This window comes from Cololabis saira, chromosome 9 (genome assembly GCF_033807715.1).
Source record: "Cololabis saira isolate AMF1-May2022 chromosome 9, fColSai1.1, whole genome shotgun sequence".
NCBI classification, from domain to species: Eukaryota; Metazoa; Chordata; class Actinopteri; order Beloniformes; family Belonidae; genus Cololabis; species Cololabis saira.
In genome coordinates this window covers 12,014,765-12,042,385 of record NC_084595.1, presented here as the reverse complement: position 1 = coordinate 12,042,385, position 27,621 = coordinate 12,014,765, and the positions used below count along the sequence as shown (strand labels likewise).

General features: G+C 39.8%; 2 protein-coding genes across 5 annotated transcripts in view; both read right to left on the bottom strand.

Annotated features, from left to right (window-relative positions):
• ppp3cca (protein phosphatase 3, catalytic subunit, gamma isozyme, a) overlaps positions 1-15,759 on the bottom strand; it is a 35,573-nt gene extending 19,814 nt beyond the window's left edge. Inside the window, exons 1-4 of one of the 4 annotated variants that reach the window (XM_061730502.1) lie at positions 15,627-15,724; positions 15,394-15,517; positions 10,085-10,282; positions 7,167-7,291 (exon numbers count right to left, since the gene is read on the bottom strand). In XM_061730502.1, coding sequence (XP_061586486.1) covers positions 7,167-7,291; positions 10,085-10,282; positions 15,394-15,457 — 387 coding nt within the window. In that variant the 5' untranslated portion in view covers positions 15,458-15,517; positions 15,627-15,724. Of the gene's footprint in view, positions 1-7,166; positions 7,292-10,084; positions 10,283-15,393 lie in introns of all 4 variants that reach the window. The other 3 variants (XM_061730501.1, XM_061730505.1, XM_061730504.1) reach the window with 3 other exon arrangements.
• A 6,732-nt stretch (positions 15,760-22,491) lies between these two features.
• The window catches only part of vps37ba (VPS37B subunit of ESCRT-I a), a 24,956-nt gene continuing 19,826 nt past the window's right edge, over positions 22,492-27,621 (bottom strand). The window contains exon 4 of the mRNA XM_061730500.1: positions 22,492-24,986. Within this exon, the coding sequence (XP_061586484.1) occupies positions 24,495-24,986 (492 nt within the window). The 3' untranslated portion in view covers positions 22,492-24,494. The remainder of the gene's footprint in view (positions 24,987-27,621) is intronic.

The window sequence follows — 27,621 nt, the reverse complement described above, 5'->3', positions numbered from 1 at the left end:
TAACTCAGGTAATACAAAACATTGACATTAAATGCATGTTAATTAACAGGTGTGTCATAAAGTTCAGTTCTGTGACAGAAGCAATGTGAGAGGATTCAATTTTAGCCAAAGACACACAACCTTGCACTTTTAAAATCCCCGCTGTTGTCATACTCTGAGCCGGAGAGCGTGACCATGGGTAGTATTGGCCTAATAATCCACAACAAAAAAAACCCTCTTGCTCCAATGCTTCACATTAGGTTTCCCTGCTTCCTATTAAAAACAACAGAAATCTGCTCGGCCCAGCTGTGACATTCACGACCCTTTACTGTCACTGCAGAAATTAACATAAAACATGAGAACAATGGGTTTTTTTGTTTATATTTGTTAATGAAGCAGCTCGATTTTTACAACTGTTTGGTTTTAGGTTTTTTTTCAATAAAATTTGTTCTGGAAACTGGAATAGAAGATCCTATTGAAACTGCAAAGGGCTATCGGGTGACCGAGAACACTTATATTTACAATGTAATAAAGATATGGCTGCAAGAGTCCTGGATTGGTTCTGAGTGTGACCAGATCTGAATGCATCCTCAGTACATCCAGAGTGCATTCACTCCTGCATTTAGCGGCATCTATTTATGATCCCATCACCATGGACCCGTGTGAACTCTAGGTTCTGGACACAACTAGTCAGGTTTTGCAGGATTCACGCTGACCGGGATGTCAGCAGAACTCATTTTAGGTCTGTGCTTTTTACATCATTATAACATATTTAAAGAAAAGGCTCATGTGTACGACCCATTTCAGGTTTTAGACGGTGATAAAATGCTTCCACCGACTTCTCCGAAAGAGTTCTGTAAAATGGAAACAAATGGAAACCATGGGAATCTGAAATTATCATCAGCTAAGCACCAAATGGGCTAAACTTAAATATTTGTTGGTTTAAAGGTTTGCACATTTAAAAAAAAAAGTATTATAAGGAAACTTGGCTGGGAGCAATGGAGGGAAGACCTCAATTCAATCAACTCCATCTTTCACAACATTTACCAAGAAACCTTCACCAGAAGTCTGAAAAGTCTGAAATCCAGCCATACTTATTTGTAATTAAACTTGAAATAAATAACTTGGATAGACTGGCAACCCGTCCAGGGTGTAGCCCTGCTTCTCGCCTGTAGTGAGCTGGGACAGGATCCAGCAAACCCCCGTGACCCTGCACAGGCACAGGCATAAAACAGGCACAGAAAACGGATGGATGGATAAATAACTTATTAATGAGGCGCTAATTAATGAAAAGAGCAGACAGCATTTACAATCCAAATGAACTCGCTCCCTTCTCAGCGCTCAGACGAGCCACTGTTCAACTGCCGCCACTGGCCACTCAGCCCAGCCTTAATATGCAGCACTATGTGTGCACTGGAACAAGATGCCGAGGTAACAAAAGCCGGCACGACTGTAATCACATGACTGGCAACGTGGACAGAAGTGGAGGGAGCTGCAGCCACCTCGTCTAAATTTACTTCCACCACTGAGAAGAATGTCCAGCTGGGAAATGTAGGTGAATATTTCAAGCCGTCGGCGCGCCTCGATTCTTAGTTGTGCACAGGTGGATGAAGAGCTATGGTTTTGAGTGTCTCAGCGCTGACATGGGTTTTAATGAGAGCTGTCTGCGCTCTGTTTTTAGATTCTGGAGTGGAGGAGGACGACAAATGAAAAGCTTTGTCAAGGAGATGCGAATGCTGGCTACCTATTCACACACGTGCACCCCAGCCTGATCCGTGTGTGTGTGTGTGTGTGTGTGTGTGTGTGTGTGTGTGTGTGTGTGTGTGTGTGTATGTGTGTGTGTGTGTGTAGGGGTGGCTGAAGCCAACAGAGTCTGACCAAATACACCCTTAGATCAAAGGGAATTTCCTAAGCAGATAAATATAAAGATAAGTATGCAAAATAGAATAGAGTGCCTGCATGTACTGAATTTGGACTTGGATCAATTGCTGGCCTTCAATGGTAATGTTCTGCTTTAGGAGGCAATAGAGAGTCTTTACGTTACCAAGGTAACCACATCCTGATGTTCTTTCTTCTATATCAGTCTTACTGCAGGCGTTCCAGAAGTGAGATATGTGGCCTTTACAATGAAGACCCGTTCCAGCCCTCCAAGTCAGAGCAATTACATGTAAGCTGAGTGTTTTAGCCTTTCGTGTTTCTCTTGTTTCTCCCCCTGACATATAGATAGAATGACACATTTCATATTTCAGAGCATAACCCACCAAGGCCTGTGCATTAATGATTGTTATTACTGATCTGCAATCTGCATCTTTAGTGTATGAAATGTTTAAAGGCCCTTTGAGGTTTACAATTACATTAAAATAACAGCAAATGGATGTGTCAGTTAAATGAAGACTTTTTTTTCTTAATCATATCTTATCTGACACTGGCACCTATCTGGCACTGGACACTAGAAATGGATCTCTAGGATTTTATTGGTAAGGATTTGGATATTCTAGTCAGTGGAAGCATTTATAATATAAAGTAAAGCATTGAGACGTACCATGTAAATATGTACAAAGCTTCAACAGAAATGAAACCACCAATGACATTTCTAATGGTTTTTTTGTCATTCACTCTAAACTTTTCACTATAATTAGATGAAATTGTACTAAGTATCTCGACTGAAATAAACTGACCATAATCTTGAAAAACTTGTTCTGCTATCTGCTGCTTCATGTTGGTTTCCTGTGTTCACACGTTTTAAGTTTACTGCCCTCAAATCTACTTTGACTGTGTTCATCAATGTTCACATGACATTATGTGAACTTTTGTCACGTTTTGAAAACATTAACATTCAGTTCATCGTGCAGGCTGCAGCTTGAGACAAAGAGTGAAGAGATACAGGACATTTCTGTAGGACACGCAGAGCTCTGAAGCCAATCTAAACTGCAGCAACCCAGTACAAGCATGGTCTTGGAATATATTATTCACAAGCAATACAAATGATCTTATCCTCAATTTCAAGACGTCTGTCCCACCATGTTCAACAGTGGGCTTATAACTGGCCAGTGGCTATATGACTTTTCTATTGTATTGTGAATTTTGACAGTAGCTGTGTGACTTCAGCTTAAAATAACTAACTAAAACTGATAACTGATAATCTGTTTGATAGTCTAAAGAAAAAGAATAAGTATAAATATATATATATCAAGTCGTATTGGAGGTATTTCATGATGCCACCTACTGAAACTGAGTGGAATGCATGTATCATGAGTTCGGCTGCGACAGAAGAGCAGGATGGAAATGCGTTCCTCAGTCAAACTCAGTCGATGAACGCAGGAAGCTTCCTCATCATTAGTGGACAGTAACAAGGATTTACACTACATGAATACCATGAATACCATTTACAATGCCATTTGTCCTGGATAGGTACTGTACTTCAGAAACGACCAAACCCATAACCGGTAACAGTTTTAGAGTAAGAGAAACGTACCTACCCTTCGGGGATTCATCGGATGTTATTGAACTGAACTGAATTTAAAGAATAAAAGATACAAGTACCGCCAGCCCGCTGTCATCCTAACTCATGTGAGGCTGTGACGTTTACGATTTCTGTCACCTGATGCTTGATCTGAGACATCATGCTGCATGAAACCGACCAGAACTGAAAACCTGAGGAAGATCGTCTGGTCACCAATAATGGCAAGTAAAATTTTAAACTGAACAATTCCAGTCAAAAGTCTAATTTAATTAGTATTTCTTAACATCTGAGAGTAAAAAATGTGTTCACAGATGAAGAGATAGGCCACTCCAGGCAGGAGTTTTCTTTAAAAGATATTGGCCGGGTTTCCCAGATCAGTTAAGTAGTTCTTAACAGCGAAAGACTTCTTTCAAACCTTCTTAAGGAGCCTGTGAAAGAAAATCGCGTTTCCCAGAGTTGCTCTTAGCTTAAGTATCTCTTTCATTAAGAAGGAAATGAAAGATGCTGCTGACCCAGTCTTTACAACCATCTTAGTGAACAAAGACTCACAGATCCAGCCGCGTCAGGCAAATCAATATTACACCAAGCAATGAGATATTAAAACAATGCACCCCGCACAAATTTTGATTTATTTTATACTTTAGATTTATATTGTTTAGCATTTATTGGTGACAGCAAAGGGGAAAAAAAAAGAAAAATAAGGAATAACAAGTGTGTTCCTGTATATGCTTTATGCGCACAAATAAAACGATCATCATGAATATCATTTATTTGATAATTTGGCTGCTATACAGCATGTTCTCGCTGCAAATCAACCGCGTCACCGTGCGCGAAGCAGAACTGTTTATATGAACGCATTCGTGCGTCAGCACTTCAGTCCCATGGACGTGCTGTCGGACCGGGCTGTCAGGCAGCCGGGACACCGATCCTCCTGCGCCGTGCCCGAGCCCGAGCCCCTATGTGATGACAGGGAAGCAGCAGCTGAAGAACGAGATCCTTTGATGAATCGTTCATACAGTCTCAAATATAATCAATGGTGTCGGTTTATATTAAAGAATATTTTTGCCCAGAAGAAAAAAGAGCGAAGACAACGACCCATAACTATTTTCTTCTCTTGAAAAAACCCACCTGCCGACTCGCGCTGTATACAGCGCGAGTCGAGATGCAGCATCATTCAGAAGAGGAGGAATACGTGCGAGGCGGGGATGATCTCTGCAATCTGAAGCCCTCTATAATTGTAAAAAGAATTTCACTTATCACGGGTTCTTTTTGGAACATAACCCCTGCGAAAAACCAGGGTTTGCTGTAATTCCACGTTGCGATTTGCGAAACTCGCCTTCTCTTGGCTCATGCTTTTGAACGCACACACACGCCCACCCCGTTTACTCCCGGTCTCCGTGTGTGGGGAAAAAAAGCCTCACTGTAGCCAGAAATAACGGAGTAACACACCGTTTGGATGAAAAAGTGTCATTGAATTATATTTATCATCTTAATTTTTTATTATAACGCACAGGCAGCAGTGAATTAGTGCGTTAGGCAGCAGTGCTGCGTGTGAAAATGCGCTGATAGTGATCGGTGATCGATTTGCCTGGCATCGATTGATTTGGTTTCAGAACCGTACAGCTGCTCCAAAGAGCGTCTGAAAGAGCGAAACTAAAGGACGGTGTTAAGAAGTCATCTGGGAAACACCCGTATCTTAGGGTTCTCTCTTAGTTCAAACCTTCTTTGAACCTCTCTTAAATCCTTAAGAGAGGTTGGATCTGGGAAACCCGGCCATTATCATAATCTGCTGGACTAAATATTATATAATTGTCAACGAGGTCCAAGTTAAGCAGGATTCAGTGTTGACATGTGGAAATAAGCTCTGATGTCGACACTTGCAGGTGAAAGAGTTCCTTGCCCTTTGATAAGCACCGTGGTGCAGAAAGCTTTACTGTTACAGCACTAGCTTTCATGAGCTGAACGTTTTTAAAGTATCACTCTCTTTGCAAAAGAAGTTTGATATCAGTAACAGTGATGTCTTCTTTTCAACAGACACAAATCTAGCGAGATTGTGATCTGACTCTCATTTCCAATGTGGTATCAGTCTCAATTTATCTCTGACATTTCTGAACCTTAATGTTAAACCCAGTGTCCATTCTTGTATCTCTTCCTCCTCTGCAAACAATAACATTTGATATGAATGACATCTGCGAAAATGCTGTAAAATCATTAAGTTCATGGCTTAAATTAAATAAGAAGAAGAATAATATCTCTTCCTGTTTAGCAATGCAACATTGTTTGAATCAAATCAAACAGTTCTTGAAAGGGCATGATACATCTGATAAGGTTATTTCTTTTTTTACTCTAATCTGGTAAACTGCACTCCATCAACTGGGAGAAGAGATTAGACTTGTGGACGGCAGTATGATTTACAATAAAAGCTTAGCGCTAAAATTAGATCAAGTCTTTTACAGTATCATGTTGACCCGTGTAACACAGTATCAGTAATCACAAGCAGCACAAATAATCAGTTATCTGTGGTTGTCAGTATAGGTCATCACATTTAAACATAGGCTAACAACTTAGCTTTTAGCCCTTTTGGGATTGTCTTACAATGGATATTAATGTACCGTCTCACACCTTACAGTGTGGTACAGAAGTAATAAACTTTGAGAAGTGTTCATCTATAATCATTTCATTTTAATTTGTTTAATCTTCATGACTAGTCTGTTTAAATAATTAGCAACTGTTCAACATGTTTGACCCTTTCACTTTTCAGTGATAAAATATGGGCCGTCGCTGGTAGGATCCAAGCCCCCGGCAACCACACTCCTGCGGTCAGAGATCTACACGAGTGAACTGGAACCCAGTGGGACATGATGCATCTTTCTTATCCAGACCTCTGCCTGATGTTTAGCTGTTTAGAAAAGTATCCGGTGGAGGTGTCACTGAAATACTGTTTTACACAGCAAAACTCATTCAGTGAACGTGGTAACATTCAGGCGTTTTTACACAATGTTACTTGACTGGGCCTTCCAGAAAAATGAAGAGCCACCCAAATATATTTGGCAAAACATGCAAATGTGTAAGCAATGTAAATGAGAAGTTAACCGTATAAATAACAGATAATGTATAAGATTTGAATATATTGTTTTTGGAAAAAAAAATTGGAAATGAAAAGAAAAAGTTCCTTCAAATATCATCATTCACCCTTTGAAGGAAGTACTAGTTTACTTCTAGCGACTGAATATCCAGCCACCTGGACAGTAAAAGCGTAACGTTACTACAAAATGTTAAATGCCCAAATATCAACACAACCTAGGTTGTTTTCATGTAAGGCTAGAACACAACTGGCTGTGACCTCCTATGCAACTGCACTTTATAAGACGTGGTTTTATCATTTTATTGCTACTTTGTTCCTCTGTTATTGTTTTGTATTCTGTCTTTTAACCATGTGATTTTATTTGTTTTGACGTGCGCTGCTGCCTTCTTGGCCAGGTCACCCTTGTGAAAGAGATCCTTGATCTCAATGGGCTATTACCTGGTTAAATAAAGGTTAAATAAAAAAAAAAAAAAACATATCCATCCATACATCCATTTTCTCTCCCGTTTTATCCTCGCGGGGGTCTGCTGTAGCCGATCCCAGCTCCTTACAGGCAAAGGCAGGGGTACAACCTGGACAGGCCGCCAGTCCATCACAGGTCTGGAATAAAGATCAGATCAAGCTACGACTACAGCTTACCTCGATACTGAAGTATCCTCGGTCTACGTAGTCGCCAAGGAAGAGATACCGCGTGTTACTGGGAGATCCCCCAACTTCAAACAGCTTCATAAGGTCAAAGAACTGCCCGTGGACATCACCACATACTGCCAAAAATAAAGAAACACATAACTCTTAGCAGCTGCACTTGTAGATGGAAGTGTCTACATATTTCTTCAGTCCAGTACGAATGTGAACACACTTCATCAGCTGTACCAGTGAGAACTTGACCCCTTAATTTGTGTGCAAACTATCCACCACATCTAGAGTAAATGCTGCAAAGTACAGCTTAAATATCTTCATATTCATGTATGACATCAGTAATCACAGTTATGATACAAGTAAATAAATAAATTAACACTGGTCATATGCGGAAGAGGGATAAATGTAGGTTCAAATTCAGCTGATGTAAATTAAATGTTTATTCTAATTACTGCACAAGCCAAAGTTATTTAAACTTGTGCTTTTTAATTCATTCATTCATTTTAATTTATGTAAGAAATCTAATTTTACACATATTTACTCAGAGACATGAAAAAATGAAAGCATTTTGCTAAATAATTTCATACATCAATCATAGAGCAGTTGAAATAAAAAAAACTTATGGTGCTAAGGTTGATTCAATTTTTAATACTTACATTTTGTCTTTTCAAAGTACAATAGTCAGTAACACATGTTTTATGGGCCAGTAATATACTGTATGTATTGAAAATAAATATAGCACAAAGCTTTAGCTTGAAATAAGTTTGAAGAAACCTAAGAAATAAGTGATCATGAAGATGATCATGTATGATGAGAGCTGTATGTTCTGAATTCCAATTTTTATCAGCTTAAAACGAGCCATATTTTTCCAGAAATTAGATGATTGCACCGATTGACATCCTGCCAGGTCCTTCTATCTGACAGAGGACCGAGTGTGCACCAGAAAAACAAATGCAGTACATTAATGTCGATAAGCAGGTGCTGAGTTTACACTTTGTTTTCCTCACTATCTGTGATTCCTAGGTTCTGTTGAGCCTTCCCGACAAGGAGATCTTCTACAACTTGATACACAAGCGCTAATACTTAAAAGGGATTTAGTGTCTTGTTCAAGGATGCGATAGCCTATATGTGGCTGGCCAATATTTAAGGTCGTCTAAGCGCCCAACATCCAGTTTAAGGACTACATTTGTTTGAGACTGTCACTGTAGTTAATAAGCTCTATAAATACATGTATTATTGACTGTTTAAAGAATAAATACCTAATAAAAGTCTTATTGTACAGTACATGCCATATATTAGACAAGTTTAGAGTAAAATCCAATATTTTGAGTCTAAACATTAAAGCATTATGAACTGAGATATAAACATGTTGGACATTTAAACACTGAAGTAATAATAAATCATCTCTGTCCAAACGTTATTTTGCTTACATTTTTAACTTTACTGAATAGTGTTGAATGGTGCTTCCTTCAAGGGCTTGAGGTTGGACATCAGAGCCAGTAAACTTGTCTGCTAGTCTGACAAATCAGACCACCGTCTAGAACGGGGGTCGGCAACCTGCGGCTCCAGAGCTTTTTCAGAAATATTTGACCTTTTTTTTCTTTTTTTTTCTCTTTTTTCTTCTTCTTTTTTTCATTTTATTCTCTTTTTTCTTCCTTTTTTTCTTTTTCTTTTTTTCCTTTTTTTTTCTTCTTTTTTTCTTTTTTCTTCTTTTTTTTCTTCCTTTTTAATCTCGAAATTTCGACTTTTCTCTCGACATTTTGACCTTTTTCTCAACATTTCGACTTTTTTCACGAAAGTTTGACTTTTTCCTTGACATTTCAACTTTTTTCTCAATATTTTGACTTTTTTCTCGAAATTTTGACTTTTTTCTCGACATTTTTTCTTGACATTTTTTCTCGAAGTGCAAAATGAAAAAAAGAAGAAAAAAAATCTTCCCCCAACTATAACTAATATAGATACATGCAGCATGTGTTGTCTTCATTCTAAGGCTTAGACAAGACTTTTCATGTTTTGCGGCTCCAGACATATTTGTTTTTTGCGTTTTTGGTCCAATATGGCTCTTTCAACATTTTGGGTTGCCGACCCCTGGACTAGAAAGATGTCGATCCGTAGGGTCTCCTGATCAAAGGGACGGCACCAACGGTTGGCTGACAAACCGCTTTTGCACACGGTTGGTCAGCACTACGACTAATAGTACTAATAAAAGTAATACAATGATTGGTGCCGTTTTTCCACAAAGAATTTCAGAATAACTGGTGTGTTCAAACACCAATATCTTGTGTCACTATTTCATCTACTAAAGCCAGGATTCAGGACGATGGAATATGAGGTAATATTGGGCAATTCAAAGCTCACACTCATTGTGGATGGAAAGTTGCAGGGCTGAAAGTCCAAATGTCTTTGCCTCTTTCACTTGCTCCTCTATCAGTGCAATCAACGGTGAGATAACAACCACCAGTGGGTTTTAACTAAGTCCCAATTTGCTTCCAGTGGCGCTAACTGGTAAATTTAACTTTTACTGCAGCCTGAAAAACAGCAAATACATCTATCTTGCAAATAAATGACATGAGTGCCGTATTCTGTTCAATTTTTGAAAAAAGAAAAGTCTGAATCTTTTACTCTTGATGCCTAAGCTGATTGAACCGTTGTTATTCCTCAGCTGTAGCCATCGACGCTGTTTACATCACGATTACATCGTCACGCTGTCGTCATCGTTTTAAGCCCGCCAAGAGATCCTTTCTACAAGGACAGACTGATTTGATTGGCTCCCCGTGACTTTTTGGCATAGTTAATGAGCTCCAACGAATGGCAGCTAGATTACCTGCCAAGCAAATCTGAATTTGCAAGCTGTGGGTCTAGATTTCTAGGCTACTTGTCTGCATCCTATATACAATCTGTAATGTCTCCCAGTTTACCTGTTATAGGTGCATCTACTTCCAGCATGCACTTCTCCTGACGAAGGATGTTGGCCCCATCATTGATGATTTTGAGAGCCGCTTCCTCCTCCACCCTGCCTTCCTTCACCAGGTGGCTGCGGAGCAGCTCAGGATTGGGTTTACCATTTTCATATAGCTCTTTCGTGGTCAGCTTATGTTGTGGAGGATATGGGACAGCTGTTGAAAACAGAAACAGAAGAAATGTGTATAAAAAAAACATTGGCGCTAATGTTGTGAATCTGTAAGATCAACCATAAATCGACATGGAAATACTCTCAGAAAAAGTGATGACATGTTTTGAGGAAATTAAAGTCCCAATAGCTAAATCATAATACAATAAAGCCAAATTACTATATTTAGACTTTAAAAAAAAAAACTTCAAAGTGGAATCTGTAGCATAATACTTCCTGTTTACATGTTCCAAATCTCCAAAGCATGGGAATTTTCAGCAATATCTCATACACTTCCAACATGCTTCTGGTGTGCCTGGAGAATTCCCCTGTGCGTTTGTTAAGCGTTTGTACTGGGTTTTTTATTCATTTTTTGTTTGGGGGTTTGACAAGTATGATCTGCCCTTTCTGATTGCTTGTCCTTATTAAAAATATCAATCTGGTGACATTATTCCTGAATACAATCCAGAGCTTGAGCTGTGTTTCTCATGTCAGACTGCTGTTACTTAAGTGTTCCAAGATGAAGATACTGGTACAGCAGCAGACACGCATACACCTACACGATCAGTTTAGGTGAAAGATGTGAAAGAAACAGCCAGAAGCTCCACACCCTCCTCCCCGTAAGCTGCTCCACACCACCCACACAATCCTTTTACCATCATCATAAAAAAGGTCAGAGCTTTCAAGGCTGAGACCTGAGAGTTTCCTGATAAAAAACACAATTAAGTGCACATCAAGTAAAATTGGAGCATTTATCACGGAATATCCAGCACAAGAAAAAGTGTGCAGCAAAGACATCGCTCTACTGTACTTGTAGCTTCAATGAAGACAGCAGTTTAAAAATAAACAGCACCTTTCTGCTTTATCACAAAATCATTGGTTAACCTAATAAACAGCGTCTTAATACAGTGACCAATATTAATGATGTTAATGCACGCAAAGCTGTCTGCTAATTTTAAAACAGTGTTGTATGCAGATTAGTGTTTTAACAATGGCTGCAGCTTCGTCACAGAACTCCAAATGCAGATAGCTGCAGCTTAATCTGCACTTGTACAAATGAATAGCAGACTGTGATCCCGGCTCTATCACTTCCAGGGCCAAAAAGAGGTAAAAGGGATTACAGCTGGTATGCCTAATAACAGGCCAGGAGTCAAATGCATTACCAATTACGTACAGTGTAAAGCTTATCTGCAGCGCTGCCTGTAGGGGTGGACATACTGGCAGAAGTGCACGTGCAATATCACGAGTCATAAACAGCATCATTTCTGCACAATTAAAGGTGAGCATAAAACTAAAGCCATCATCGGGTCAGTGCGGAGGAAAACCTGGCCCACCAAAAGTGGCAGAAATACCGGCGTCGGCTTGTGGAGATCAGCACTACAAGCGTGATAAAGCTGCGGAAGCGGCAATGAACCAGAAAAGGAAAGAGAGAAGCAGTCTGAGAACATCATCACACCCACACAGAGCACATCTAAGTGGCATATGAAAGAGGTATTAATGTTTTATTTGAGTGGGTGCATTTCATAGATCTGTGACACTGTGTGTCGTATGCAGGTAGCACAGGACTGCATTTGGACACAAAAAACAGTATCTAATGTCTTAATCTTGATTTATTTATCGATATTCATTAAATACCTTGAACGTTGTTTTTATTTTCTCTCCGACAGAGCAAAGGCTGTGACTATGGAACTACAGGTGGTGTTACCTGCAAGCAAAGGTTACAGGAAGCGGACGTTAGTCAGGCCGCAGACGGCGGAAAGCTGGATCACAGCTCCAACTTGGCGAGCCCATTCTGAGGACAAGCCGTCATGCATCGACCGGTGCGGTATAAATAAACAGTAAGTGCTCCCAGGCCTACAAGGCACGGCCACGAAGAGAGCGGTAAGCTGAGGTACGAGCCTTAAGAACAGATTAGGTAAAGCCTCTATTAACACGGGCTTCCAGATTGAAAGGCAGTTTACTTAAAAGCCCTGTCGCATTGAGGGAAGTGACCTGTATGAACAAAGCGGCCTCTGTGAAGATGTGAAGACAGGGTGAAGTGCATCACCGGCACGAGGCAATCAGACCGTGAAACATTGCAGGCAATGGCCGTTTTCACCAAATTTCCAAACATTTGCTGGGAGGCAACTACCCACAATGGACCATGATATCCAACTATATAGGAATGACCCTCTCGTTCTACAATAATAATATTAATGACAACACAAAGAGAAAGAAAAATATTGGCACATTTTTTATGCGCAACCAAGGCTGAACCAGGAACAAATTGATGCTGGTATCACTTGGTGCAAACAGAAATGTGTTTTAGTGGGAAGTAGGGCTGTGCGAATAATCGATTTTAAATCTAAATCGGATTTATTAATCAAGACGATGTTAAAAAAAGGAAAATCGGAAAATGGATTTTCCTTTTTTGCAGCTGGCTGCATTACAGACAGAGCTCGTCTAGTCATCTTTGTTTGGTCAAGAAAATTGTAAATGTTGTCACTTTACTAAACTCAAAGAGGATTTACAGTATCTTTCAATTGCACTTCATTCCCAATAGGGAAATTTGTTTGCTATTTTTCTTTAAAAATAAAGATAAAATATTTGAAACAATTTATTCCATTGTCTTTTTTAGTTTTACCAAAAGAATCGAAATCGAAAATCGCCCAGCCCTATTTCCAACACACAACCTGCTCGAGAAAAATCTTTTGTAACAACTAATAAGCTAATAACATAATAATAAGCTTGCAACACCCTGAGAATGCCTTCTCATTAACAACTGCATGGACTAATTAGCATTAATGTTTGATAAACTCTTCAGAACAACAGATACACCGTGAGCCACCGCTGCATCAACACCCACAGTCTGGCACGACAACAAACAACCCCAGACACAAAGACAAGAAGACTATCTGCCATCCCGTCCACTGGGGATAATGTTTTCGGTAGTGATACGAGCCAGCGTCTAGAATATGTTCACTATTGTTTCAAAATCAACACAATAGAGGAGGCTTGAATTACAAAGATGCGGCTGGGTAGAGATGAATGGAGCGGGCTGTAGCTGCATGAATCGTGAAGTCCTTTTCAGATTGCTCTAATTATCAGTGAATACATTACCCTTGGAAGCTTAATAACCAGGCCTGGGGTTTATTGGTTATGTCTGCCACTCATAGGGATAATAATAATAATAAACTTTATTTATATAGCACCTTTCTTAACAAAGTTACAAAGTGCTTCCCAAGAACAATAAAATACATGAAGATAAAAATACAGTGCATAGTGGATAAGAACATAAGATGAATGAATGGATGGCCGTGGCCTCAGATGGAAGGGGCCCGCTTTGCCACAGAGTTCAACTCGTCTCCAAAAGGCCATCGTTCTTCATCTCCCACGGCAGGAAAATAAATAAATAAATAAAATAAAATTTTCCCTTAGTAATCCCACAATGGGGAAATTTTAGTCCCTGCATTTAACCCATTTCTAGTCAAACTAGTAGCAGTGGTCTGCCATGCAATGGTACGGCGCCCGGAGAGCAGTGAGGGTTAAGGGCCTTGCTCAGGGGCCCAAAGTGGTCGACCTCGGTTGCAATCCATAAATAAGACCTGAAAGACCAAATTAAGGACTTGTCTTTGAGCAAACTAAAAAGCAAAAGAGGCTCAGGAGAACAACTCTTCATCAGCTGGCAACAAATATCAGTTTCACAGATGCATGAAATGTTTAAAATAGCTCATTTCAGACTTTTTAAATAGTAAACCAATAGAAGGATGGAGTCCCGGGCTAAAGATGTCCCTGCAGCAGTTTACACTTCTGTATTCTTCCTTGTAACAACCCTATACATTCTCTCTCTCTCTTTCTCTCTCCATACTGTGGCTGGCCATGTTGGGAACATCGCTAGGGAGATTCTTTCCACAATTAACTCCCCCTCTCCCCACTGGCTCACACTTCAGCATTCCTATGCTCTGGCAGGACACTGTTCCAGTGGCCTCAGAGAGGGACATGGATGTGGCCTGGAGTGGCATTAAGTAGCTGCACTGATGGAGGTGGCTGTGGTTGCAGGGGTGGGGTTGTATTCTGTCTCCTGGGAGTTGCTTCAGACTTAGCTCTGCCTGACCCAGCACAACAGGAAGCAATCCCTCTTAGGAGAAATCAACTTTGTACGCTTCTCCAGATCCAAATGCAGGATTTTTCTTCGCCTTCTCCTTTTAAAATTGCAGACAGACAATCTAAATACCAAGAGCACTTGATATGACTTTATAATCAGAATCAGAATCAGAAAAAGGTTATTGCCAAGTAGTTCAACACACTTGAGGAATTTGTTGTGGTGATTGGTGAAATACAAAAAGAACAAATAATATTAAAGGAAAAATGTACAACATGTTGGTTTTAAAGTGCCGGAGTATTGAGTCTGTACAAAGGTGACCTAAGATGTGCGTTAATGTGAGCATAAGGTCAGAAGTGGGGTTGTTACAACCAAAAACGTAATAATGGCCAATAACGTAATAATTTTGGCCATTTCAAATGTAATAAGGCCAATAGTGTAGTAATGTGCCAATAATGTAAGAAAACTTTTGAGCCAATAACGTAATAACTTTTTGCCGATAATGTAATAGGGCATTACATTATTGGCTGGTTATTACGTTATTGGCCTGGTATTACAAAATTATTACAAAATTATTACATTATCGGCAAAAAGTTATTACATTATTGACTCAAAAGTTTTATTACATTATTGGCACATTATTACACTATTGGCTTTATTACATTTGAAATGGCCAAAATTATTACATTATCGGCAGTTATTACGTTATTGGCCGTTATTACGTTTTTGGTTGTAACAGGGGTCTTTACGTTAATGTAACGTAGGGATAAAAAGAAAAAAGAAAAAATGTTTTTATCCGGCTAAAGATTAAAAGAAGTCCTTGGCAACTATGGAGATCTTTAAAAAGATGCCCTGATTCAGGAGGATCCCACGCTTTGCTGCTGAAGTTACATTGTAAATTGCACCACAGGTTTTAAAGAGACACGTATGTTTTTTTTATTTATCAGTTTAAAATACACTCTTCTTAACCTTCAAGTCCCAGTCAAAGACGAGGTAAAATGCTGTGAAGGAAATCAGCTGGACTTGACTTGACTCACCTTTTACCAGCCGCTCCGTGGTGGACTGTTTCTCCTTGTCTTTGTCTTTATCTTTTCCAGACATCTTTGCTTGGACCTGGTTCAACTGGTTCAAAAACTCCAGGCGCTCATTTTGACACAGTCACTGAAATGTCATTAAAAAATAAATTAATAAAAACAAGGTGAATAGAAACAGGCAGCGGCTGAAAGGAACTGCATGTGCCAGTGGTGAGTTGTGAGGAAAAAGCACGCACTTCCGCGGGGAGACTCCCTCCGTCTGCTGCGCTTATGCAGGTCCTTCTCAACGCCTCCTCCTCCTCCTCCGGGAGGATTAAACTCTAATCTGACAGCCAGGGAGGAGGACCGAGGAGGACCGAGGAGGATTTCCTACAACATGGTGGAGCCGATGTGACGTAACCATGGAAACGGCACACGTGGTTTGGGGTTGGGTACCACCCACGGGCTCTAGATGGACTAAAGGCTGATTTATGGTTCCGCGTTAGACCGACGCAGAGTCTACGTCGTGGGTACACCGCAACGCGCACCCTACGGCGTAAGGTCTGCGTCAATTTAACGCGGAACCATAATACAGGCTTAATGCAGGGGTCGGCAACCCGCGCCTCTAGAGCCGCCCTAGTGGCTCCCTGGAACTTTTTCAAAAATGTTTGACCTTTTTTTCCTCTATTTCTTCTTTTGTTTTTCTTTTTTCCTGTTTTTTTTTCTTCCTTTTTCCTTTCCTTTTTTCTCCACATTTCGACTTTTTTCTCGAGATTTTACTTCAACATTAATCTCGACATTTCGACTTTTTTCTAGAAATTTCGACTTTTTTTCTCAACATTTCGACTTTTTTCTAGAAATCTTGACTATTTCCTCGACATTCCGACTTTTTTCTCGAAATTTTGACTTTTTCTCGACCTTTTGACTTTTTTCTTGACATTTCGACTTTTTCCTCAACATTTCAACTTTTTTCTCAAGATTGTACCTCAACATTAATCTTGACATTTCGACTTTTTTCTCGAAATTTTGACTTTTTTCTGGACATTACGATTTTTTTCTCAACATTTCAACTTTTTTCTCGACATTTCGACTTTTTTCTCGAAATTTTGACTTTTTTTCTCGACATTTCGACTTTTTTCTTGAAGTGCATAATGAAAAAAAAAAATCTTCCCCCAGTTATAATTAATATAGATACATGCAGCATATGTTGCCTTCATTCTAAGTTTTATACAAGACTTTTCATTTTTGGCGGCTCAAAACATATTTGTTTTTCGTGTTTTTGGTCCAATATGGCTCTTTCAACATTTGGGTCTAGACCCCTGGACTAATGGATGACTGACGATTGATGGATGAAATGTACTTTACTGCTGCACACACACACACAAAAGTATGATGCGCTAATAGGATCTGCAAATACAAGCCAACAAATATTTGGTCTTCTATTTGACATTCTGCCCACTGATACACTGATACAAATATTGTGCTTGATCTACTTAAAAAAAAAAGTCAACTTTTTGCATGAGATTATTATGTAGATCAAGAAAGACTAGTCTTTGTATAAACTACAGTACTTCATTTTTTGTATGTAAATAATACATTTTGCAAGTACAGTCAACTTAATTAAGTTTAACTTTATTTATCAAAATTAAGTTTACTTTACTTGCAAAAATTAAGTTGACTTTACTTGCAAATGAATTTTGTACATACTAAAAATTAAGTAGTTTATACAAAGACCAGTCTTTCTTGATCTACATAAAAATCTCATGCAAAAAAGTTGCCTTAATGTTTTTAAAGTAGATCAAACAAGATATTTTTTACTGTGGTGTTCTTCTTAAAACAAATAAAGCATGTTTCATCTAAACATTGGTCAATCTGCCCAATAGATTAAAATTGTTATTTTTTATAATAAAATAATAAAAAGCACAAGTTTTTAAAAGGTAAGGGCAGTAGAGTACAGCAGGTAAGTATTTAATTTAAGAGTATGCTTCAGTAAACAGTAATGTTTTTAGGTCTGATTTAAAGGAGCTGACAGTTGGAGCAGACCTCAGGTCTACAGGAAGTTTGTTCCACCGGTGAGGAGCAGAATAACTGAACACTGGTTCTGGTTCTTGGGAACCACAACAAACCAGATCCAGATGAACCTCAGGGGTCTGGGAGCTTCATAGGAACTAACAGATCCAGCATGTATTTTGGTCCAGGACCATTCAGGTCTTTGTAGACCAGCAGTAAGATTTTAAACTCTATCCTTTGCCTCACTGGAAGCCAGTGGAGCGATTTCATGACTGGTGTAACAGCCTGAGCAGAGAGGCCCTGACCTCCCTCCTCCCAGCCACTTCCTCCAGCTCCTCCAGGGGAATACCGAGGTGTTCCCAGCACAGCCAAGTGATGTCATGGCTCAAGCTTGCTGGGGTCTTTCCCAGGCTTCCTTGTTGGACATGCCTGAAACATCTCCCAGTGGACGTGTCCAGGGGGCATCCTCCTCACCAGATGACCAAACCAGCCCAATTGGCTCCACTGCGGCGTGTGGGGGAGCTGTGACTACTCTGACTGAACTCCTCACTCACTCTCTCTCTCTCTCTCTCTCTAAGGGAGATTCCAACCACCCTGTGAAAGAAACTCATTTCAGTTGCTTGTTTCTGCAGTCGTATTCTTTGAGTCACTACCCACACTTGGGGCCCGATTTACTAAGATCCTAAATAAAGAGTACTAAATTGCGTGTGCACTGAAAAAGTTTGCACGTGCTGTTGTTGTGTGTTTTGCGGGTGATCAACTAAGATTGCGTGCGCAATTGATAACAGGTGCAAACCTCAGTATTTAAATGAGGTGTTGCGTGTCTTACGGTTTGCGAGCGCAAAATGAAATTTGACGAGTTGGAGTTATAGAGATATTAGTGGAAGAGGCAAATTGTTGTGCCGTATTCAGCACCCCTGCCGTGAAAAGCACCCCCTCGTATATTCAATGATAAGTAGACCAAGAAAAAAAACAACACACTGACACTTCAATATATTTATATATACACACTCACACAAACACATACTTAGGAGTTTATATTATATATATTTACAAATATTATGGAAGACAACACAGTAAGCAGGCTATTAATTAATGACATCAATAACCATTTACCCGATTTTTGTTATCTGTGACTGTGATTGTGGGAAAGTATGACTATTGTGGAATCCATGAGAGCATTTAAACATGAATCATTAACACAAAACTGGACGCTAAACAGAACATGACACGGAATGAGAATATCATTTTTGTCAGACGAGGGGGTGCTTTTCACGGCAGGGGTGCTGAATACGGCACAACACCGGGGTATGACAACTGCAGAACAAGTATAGGCGCACAATGAGAAACACTTTTTTCTCCATGAAAACACGTGATTTATTTATTATCACAAATAAAAAAAATGAATGTGCCTCCTGTGGCAACCTTTTGCTGAATAATACTCGATTTAACATTCAAATAAAATATTTCTCCTTTTGCATGTGGAGAATCCTCACCACAAGTTGAGCCATCCCCACCCCAGTCCTCAAATCAGGCACCAACAAGCATCCCTGCGTAATGCTGGGCAGATTAGCACCTTCCTTTCGAACGTATTAAATACAGCAATCACAATCCCCGCAAAAACTTTCAGGCTTGGTAAATCTCATTGCGGGTGGTAAAAGGAGATATTTGCATTTTCCCCTCCCAGTATTTACAGTATTACAATATTACAGTATACGGGTACGCCCCATATTGATTATTCATCAGGGCAAAAGCACTAAATGAATAGCGTGTGCTATTTTGCTCATTTGAGAGACGCAGTCCTCTTTGCACGCTGTTAGTAGATCAGCTTGCACATTGGTTTGCGGGTGATGTCAAGTTTGCACACGTTTTTACGCACGCAAACCTTTAGTAAATCAGGCCCTTGGTGTCCATAGGAGAAGGTCGTCCAGTAAACAGAAAGCCTTGCCTTTTGGCTCAGCTCTGTCGTCACCCAACAAACCGGTACAAAACAGGCCTGTCAATCTTCCATTCTTCCCTTACTAGTGAACAGTACCCCAAGATACTTGAACTCCTCCACTTGAGACAGCACCTCGTTCCCAACCCAGAGAGGGCATTCCACCCTTTTCCAACCGTGAACGATGGCCTCAGACGTGGAGGGAGTCATTTTTATCCATACCGCTTCACACTCATCTGCAAGAAGCAGAGATCAACTCCTTTGGCCAACAAACTAGTGCCTTTCTGCTGCTTGACTGTTCTTGACAGTTATGTCGCAGCGACTTTCAATTTAATTTTACGGAACATATGGCTATTTTAGCAAGCGTGCTCTAGTGCTTCTGGCCCTACTAATAGCAAAACACACCCAAAGTACCTTGCTGTGTCTTTCAATAACTGGTTTATGACACTAATTCAACAATGGCTTTAAGATGAAGACAGATTACACAGTGCGCATCGTGGCAGAGGTGACTAAAAGACCCAAGAAAGTATAAAACTGAGGATGATTTTTTTTTCTTTTTACTAACTTATTACTGTGAGATTTTATATATATATATATATATATATATATATATATATATATATATATATATATATATATATATATATATATAAAAACACACACACTCAATTCTTAATATGTATTATATCATTTTTCTAAAAAAAATAATTTTCAACTGCTTTGTAAATATCTCATATTTGTCCACTGTCAGTTTCCATACAATGTTATTGGTCTGTGTTTTTTAATACTCATTTTTAGGTTTTGCTATGTGAGAAAACACATTTTTTAGCTGCAATAAACTGCTAAAAATTTATATGATACAAAGCAAATGACTAATTTCTTTATACTTATAACAAAAATTTAACATTAAAAAAAAAAAAAAAAAAAAAACCCTTTGGACCCTCCGGCCACACCACAGAACAGAGACAGCTCTAGTGCAAGTCTTTAATGACATCCCCTCCAATACGGATAGTGGCAACATTTCAGTTTTGGTTTTTGCTGGAACTCAGTGCTGCATTTGACTGTCGACCCAAATCCAATCAAATCAAACTTTATTTTTATGACACTTTTCATACACAGTAGTGCAAAGTGCTTTACATAATAAAATCAACAACAAAATATAAAAACACACACTGTACATCCTGATAGACCATTTGAAGAATTGGGTTGGACTTCCTGACACAGCACTTAAGAGTCCTGTCCAAAAGACAGGGACTATTTTGTGTCTTCGGGGTAACTACAGATCTGAGCTAACAAAATAACATGTGGAGAACCCCAAGGTTAAATTCTGGGGCCTCTGTTGTTTAACATGTATATGCTCCCACTCACTGAAATTATGGAGAAAAAAAAGTGTTACAATAATTACACAGATGACACACAAATCTATATAACCATCTCACTAGAGGATTATAATCCAATTCAAACATTGATTAAATTAAAGAGTTGATGTGCCAGAATTTTCTTTAGTTAAATGAAAACAAAGCAGAAATAAATGATTGTAGCCAAGGAAGAAAGATTTGAAGTCAGCACTCAGCTTCAAACAATAAAGCTACAAACAATAGCCAAGCCAGAAATCTGGGGCTGGTTCTGGACTCAGACCTGAATTTTAACAGCCACATTAAGACAGTAGGGGAGTCAGCCTGTTATCACCTGAAGAACATCTGGAGGATTAAAGGACTGATGTCTAGTTTCTGTACCCAGAGCTGGAACCAAAAACGGTGACCCCCCACAATACATCAGGCCTGCTGAAAGTCTCACTTGTTTCAAGTCACGGTTGAAAACGTTTTTATTTACTGCTGCATTTCAGCAATCACCACAATGCACTACAACCTTTATTTCTTGTATCTCATTTGTTTTATTCTTTTTAACTTGTCTTTCTTTGAATCTTTTATTTTTTAATGCATTTCAAAAAATGTTTTTATGTAAATTTCTTTGAATGTACAAATAAACTTGTCTTGCCTTGAGGTTGGCTGAGTGTGAAGAATCTCACCTAGTGAATGCTGATGAGGAAAAGTCTTGGAAAAGGAACGGGAAGAGTTTAATACGTTGTTCAGTGAACCCTTAGCTGACATCAAGCTGCTGAATAGAGCATGTTCAGAAGCGTTAAGCATCTTCTTAACTCACTGTCTACTCTACAGTAAAGTACACCCAGACCAATCTTCATACATGCATTCAGTATATTCACCACTAGAGGGCGCCATATGACGTCAGAGCCCGATGGCTCCAGGTCGTGCTGAAGGAGGACGAGTTGCCATGTAATAAGTACATACAGGACTGTCTCAGAAAATTAGAATATTGTGATAAAGTTCTTTATTTTCTGTAATGCAATTAAAAAAAACAAAAATGTCATACATTCTGGATTCATTACAAATCAACTGAAATATTGCAAGCCTTTTATTATTTTAATATTGCTGATCATGGTTTACAGTTTAAGATTAAGATTCCCAGAATATTCTCATTTTTTGAGATATGACATTTGAGTTTTCTTAAACTGTAAGCCATGATCAGCAATATTAAAATAATAAAAGGCTTGCAATATTTCAGTTGATTTGTAATGAATCCAGAATGTATGACATTTTTGCATTACAGAAAATAAAGAACTTTATCACAATATTCTAATTTTCTGAGACAGTCCTGTACATTTTAGGTCTGCCTAATGCATACTCTTCTGCAGGCATTTGTTGAGGCAGCCACACGAGAGCGAGATTAACACACACCCTATAAAGCGCTACCATGATAAGAACTGTTCTGAACCCCCTTCGACCAATTTATGGAAAGCAGAAAGTAGATTCATTTGATAAAAGGACAGCAAACCACACCGTCTATGTGCAACAGCGGTCTCTTCATTCTTACAAAAATAATATTTCATAATCCATTTATTTTAGTTATTACAGGGTCAAACATTCTCTCACCTGATGACAACTGGGATCAGGTCCAGCCCACCCATGACCCTGAAAAGGATGAAGGAGGCACAGAACATAGATTGATAGTTTATAATAAAGCATTCATCAAAATAATTCAATCATCTTGCTTGGCCATGTACTAGAAATTAACATTTCCAAGCATGCAATGCTGCTGTAGCCCGACTCGCGTAAACAATACCACATGCTCAAATAATGCAACTAGATGAGAACAGATACAAAAAAAAATTCAGATTTATTGAACTTGAAAATAGCATTAAATTCCACTTAAACATTCATTATGAGTAAACACCTACAACAATACACTGATATTATCACCAACCACATATAAAACCATGGATGCAGAGGACTGACTTAAAGAAAAAGCAGCTTACTGGCTAAAATAAAAGTATTTCAGAGGAGTCTTGGAGCTGAACAAAGGCCATGCAGAAAAGACGTTTCCATTGTTAGTTGTTAGAAATGCTGGTTCATCGAGACTTTTCTGCTTTTTTTTTCTTGTAGCTTTGCACTTCTTGACATACACGTCAACTTTTTTGAGCTGAAATTTGATCACACTTATGTCAAATAATTTCAGAGCTGTTATTTTACCATTTATATATTTTTTAAATGACATGCAAATATGGGTGGATTGACCACAGGCAACAGGCCATGAGGGGACGTACAGGCTCCCTCAGGCTACGTCTCGCCTCTGGCTTACGACGAGTATTGCCTCCTTACTTGTCGTGAGAAGCAAAGATCGTCAGCCTTTTTTATTTAACCTACTGTCTGAACTTAAAACAGCGGCGAAAGTCAGATTTCTGCGTTATCTGAGGAGTTGTGGTGGGGAAGGGTCTAAACATCTACAGCTGAGCATAGAGAGACGGGGAATAATCAGCAGAACGTGATCAACGTCACTTCAAGTGTAGGCACTCATGGCTCTTTAACAGTGCACAGCGATATCAGTCGGGAGGGGGGAGAAAAAAAGAAGAGCGGAAAAGATCCTGCGATCACACCTGATAAAAGTTTCCCCCTTAAGCCGGGTCGTTACTCCTGAAGACCTCTGGCCTCCGTGATTAACGAGGAGTGTCTCAACATCAAACATATGTAAGGGAGCGACAGGAGATCATTGTACTAAATGCTTCACACATAAAAAGAAACGTTAGCAAAAGGCTTCAAACACGGACTGATATGGGAAGTCTTTGGTGCTCAGTGCGACAGGAGGCTGAATAGAAGCATTCAGCAGCTTGGAGATCCAAAGAACTGTTGGCATCGTTTCCCCATAAAGTTCCACATGAGGGTGTCAAAGACAACAGAGGACGACACACACCTGGAGTGTACTGTATGGCTATACATAAATCCTTCATTCTAGCGGAGGCTCTTCAGGCCTTCGCGTCTGTTTCACCCAGATCAGCTGCGGATCCTCTCGACTCCCTTCAGACTCGTGCCCCGAGACGGACCGGCCAGCCGCCCGGAGCCGGCAAGTCTGCCCTCTGTCGGGTCGCCAACCCACGCCCTCCTTTTTACAAATGTTAATCCGTCTGTCCTGGCTAATATTAACACAAATCCATTAGTATTATATCAATAGATAATGCTGAAATTGAAAGATTCCTACGTACCTTGCAAATTATCATTTAAAAAAAAGAAAAAAAAAAAGAAAGAAAGAAAATCACAGCATAGATGCAGTTTTTGCCTGAATATTTTCTGGGAATTGACATTGTCAATAAAACTGCACAGTAAGTAGGGTCTCTTCTTCTCGTTTGCATATAAATTAATCAGAAATCACTACACTGCAGTGGGGATGAACCTTTTCAACTTTTTTCTAAATAACTTTTAGTGTCCCATAAAAACTTTAGGAGCCAGTTTGAAGGAGGCGAGACTCTGGCTGAGGGCTGTGTCTTCACAAAGTGCTGATAGATGACGCGTCCCTGTTCGGTGACGAGCGGCTGATGCGTTATGGCTGCACCTTTCGCTAAAAGGGACTCTGGCTAAGCGATACTTGAGGTCGACGTCGTCTGATTTTGTTTTTTCTTTTGTGGGCGTCTTGCTGCGAGGGAGAGATGAGCGTAGGTCTGCTCCGGCTGAACGTGACCAGTCCAGCTAGTGACTGTCTGCTTTCTTGTGTTGTGATTTGGTCGTAATCCAAGAAGGCAGAAAACAGAGAAAAATTGTTCTCTAAAGAGTTCCAGTAGTGAAAAGTCTCCAGCGAACACCACACTCTCACAAATGGCTAATTCTTTTGTTTACTCCACAATGAATCCGGGCTGTGGGGCCATGCGGGTCGGGGGCCTCTGCGGCAGGGCGGGGGGGTACTGGGGCATGTAGTGGCTCGGGTATCCGGAGGGGACGCTGGGGAAAGGCTGCCCTGTTCTGGGAGGAATCGGCGGGTACGGGGCTGCTGAGAAGAAGACGGGAGGCTGGGGGGCGGCCGATGGGAACGGGTTTAAAATAGGAGCCGGCTGGGCTGGAGGCGGCGGGGGTTTCCTCCTCGGCTGGGCCACGGGAGAAGAGCTGTTACTGCCGGCCTCGGCCAGGTGGCAGAGCGCTGCTGCCGACACGTCCTGAGATCGGGAGGGCGGGAGAGACGCCTGCGGGAGCCCGTGGCCCTTCATCACCATCTCGTGCAGCTTCTCGATCTTCACCCGCCTCAAGTGGGCCAGCTTCCTGTTGCTCTGGTAGGCATCGATGAAGGCATCAAGGGTCATGTCACCGTCCAGGAAAGAGTCCGCCATGTTCTGTTGAAAGAAGCAAAGAGATGTGGGAGAGTATTAGAACGTGAAGGGAGAAATGTCAAACACAGACTGCGTTTACATGCACTCAATAACCCTGAAAAAACCTGAATATTAGCAATAACCCGGTTTTGCACGGCCATGTAAACACCAATAACCCCTTTGAATAACCCGAATTTGCTCATATTCCGGTTTTTAAAAACCCCTGGGCAGAGGTGTCAAGTAACAAAGTACAAATATTTCGTTACCTTACTTAAGTAGAAATTTTGGTTATCTATACTTCACTGGACGACTTTTTACTTTTACTCCTTACATTTTCACGCAATTATCTGTACTTTTTACTCCTTACATTTTAAACAGCCTCGTTACTCTATTATTTCATTTCGGCCTTTAAAATAAAACTATCCAGTTAAATTGCTCCATCCGGATAGAGTGAATTTGGTTGTGGTTGTTTCAGATGTTCTTGTCTAGTTTTGTTCTTACATCCGTTCCCTCAGATTCCTGCAACTAAACTTGGATGTACATTCCAATAAAGGTTAGGATAAATGATAACATGCCTCTGAAGTTTGACTTTTTGCACCATTACAATACTTATAGGCAACTAGTCATCATATCTTCTCTCTGAAACACATGTTAATGCTCAATAGTACACATATATGGTTCTTTAATATATTTGCATTATACTAAGATGCATTCATTTTCAATGGCTTTTGTCCTTAATGGCTTTTTTCCCCCTTACATTACTTTTACTTTTATACTTTAAGTACGGTAGTTTTGAAACCAGTACTTTTATACTTTTACTTGAGTAAAAAACTTGAGTTGATACTTCAACTTCTACAGGAGTATTTTTAAACTCTAGTATCTATACTTCTACCTGAGTAATGAATGTGAATACTTTTGACACCTCTGCCCCTGGGTTACTCCTTTTAAAACCCGAATATTGGGTCATGTAAACGCCAAATGGGATTTCCCGATCAAACGGAACATGAATTTGTTTTCTGCGCATGTTCTTGTCGCAAGGAATCTTGGTCTTTTGAGTCCAGGAACTTCTTCTAAACATGGAGAAACGCAAGACCACGCCACACTTTTGGAGTGAGGAGGAGACTAATCACTTCATAAATGTAATGAAGGATATGAACATTTCTGCATTTGTAGACGGTAGAAAGTACCGGGATAGCGAGATTTACAAGAAGGTGAGCGAAAAGTTGCGCGAAGCAGCATTTGTTTTGAATTTGGATACAGGAAGAAGAAGCGGAAATGACGGGAATTGTGTCATGACGTTCTACGCACGTCGCTGTTTTGATGGAGATATCCCAAATGATTAATTACCATGTATACAGGGATAACCCTGTTTGCTCACGCATGTAAACGGAATATTCAGATTGTTTCAGTAACTGGAATATTAGCAATAACCCGAATTTTGACTGCATGTAAACGTAGTCACAGACTCTAAAAACACATGAGCCCTGGAAATGGAAGTAAAAATGAAGCAGAAGAAATCCCTCGTTGCAATGAAAAAGATAAAAACAGACTGACATGTGAACGATAAATAAACAAACACTTTCTTTAAAAGACTGTGTTGAAATTGAACGGAAAATAGTGATAGATCTAAAATATCTTCCTTCCATTCTCCACCTTTGCTGCACATATCTTACCAAGACACCCTGCAGCTTGGATGTATATTTGATCAGTGCAGATACGAGCAGCAGCAGATAAACACACCGCTAAAGGGCTGAGGCTATGAGGCTGTTGTGCTCTGCTGGCTGCTGGGAAACGTTCCCAGGACTTCGTGGAACTGCTCTCATTCGGTTGCTAATGTATTTGACACTGTGTCCTACAGCATCAGCACTGTATCGACTGTACACTTCCACTGTTGGCAAATACTTGTCACACGCACATGTGGGTAAACCACCAGTGCTGTGAAAGAGCAGTGGGTAAACGTCTGAGTCTTGCACAGCAAAGACCACTTTAATGCTGCAACAAACGTTCACAACACTCACCAGTCCGAGCGGCTTCAGCAAAACACTGTACGTTATTCACTACAATCAAGAAGAGAAATCTACTGAATCCTGTTGTGGTAAAGTACTTGAGAGTCTCGCATGTGACATTTTAGTGTTTTATAGTCGAGCAAAACATGAAAAATCTGTGAACAGTCAATCATTTACTGCATAATACTGAAATTTAACGAATAGGCTAAGAGTTATGCGCAGAAACAACAAATACAGTAATCCCTTGTTTTTCACGGGGGTTACGTTCCAAAAAGAACCTATGAAATCTGTGAAGTAGTATCTGTGAGGTTTTTTTTTACAATTAGGCTTCAAAATGCGGAGATCAGCACCGCCCCACCACGACCTGAGTAATTGGATTTGAACTGGAGAATCGGTGCAGAACGTTTTGTCGACATTATGGGTTTTGGAGAAAATTTGCAAACTCAAATTTGGCCAGCTGTTTTACGTGTGTATATTTTATATAAAATAAATAAATAAAAATAAAAATAATATCTCTATATATATATATATTTTTTTTTTTTTTAATTTTATTTATTTATTTATTTATTTTTTTTAAGATTTTTTGTGGCTCTAGTGGCCCTTTATTCAAGTTGCAGACAGGAAGGGGGTCGAGAGAGAGAATGGGGATGACA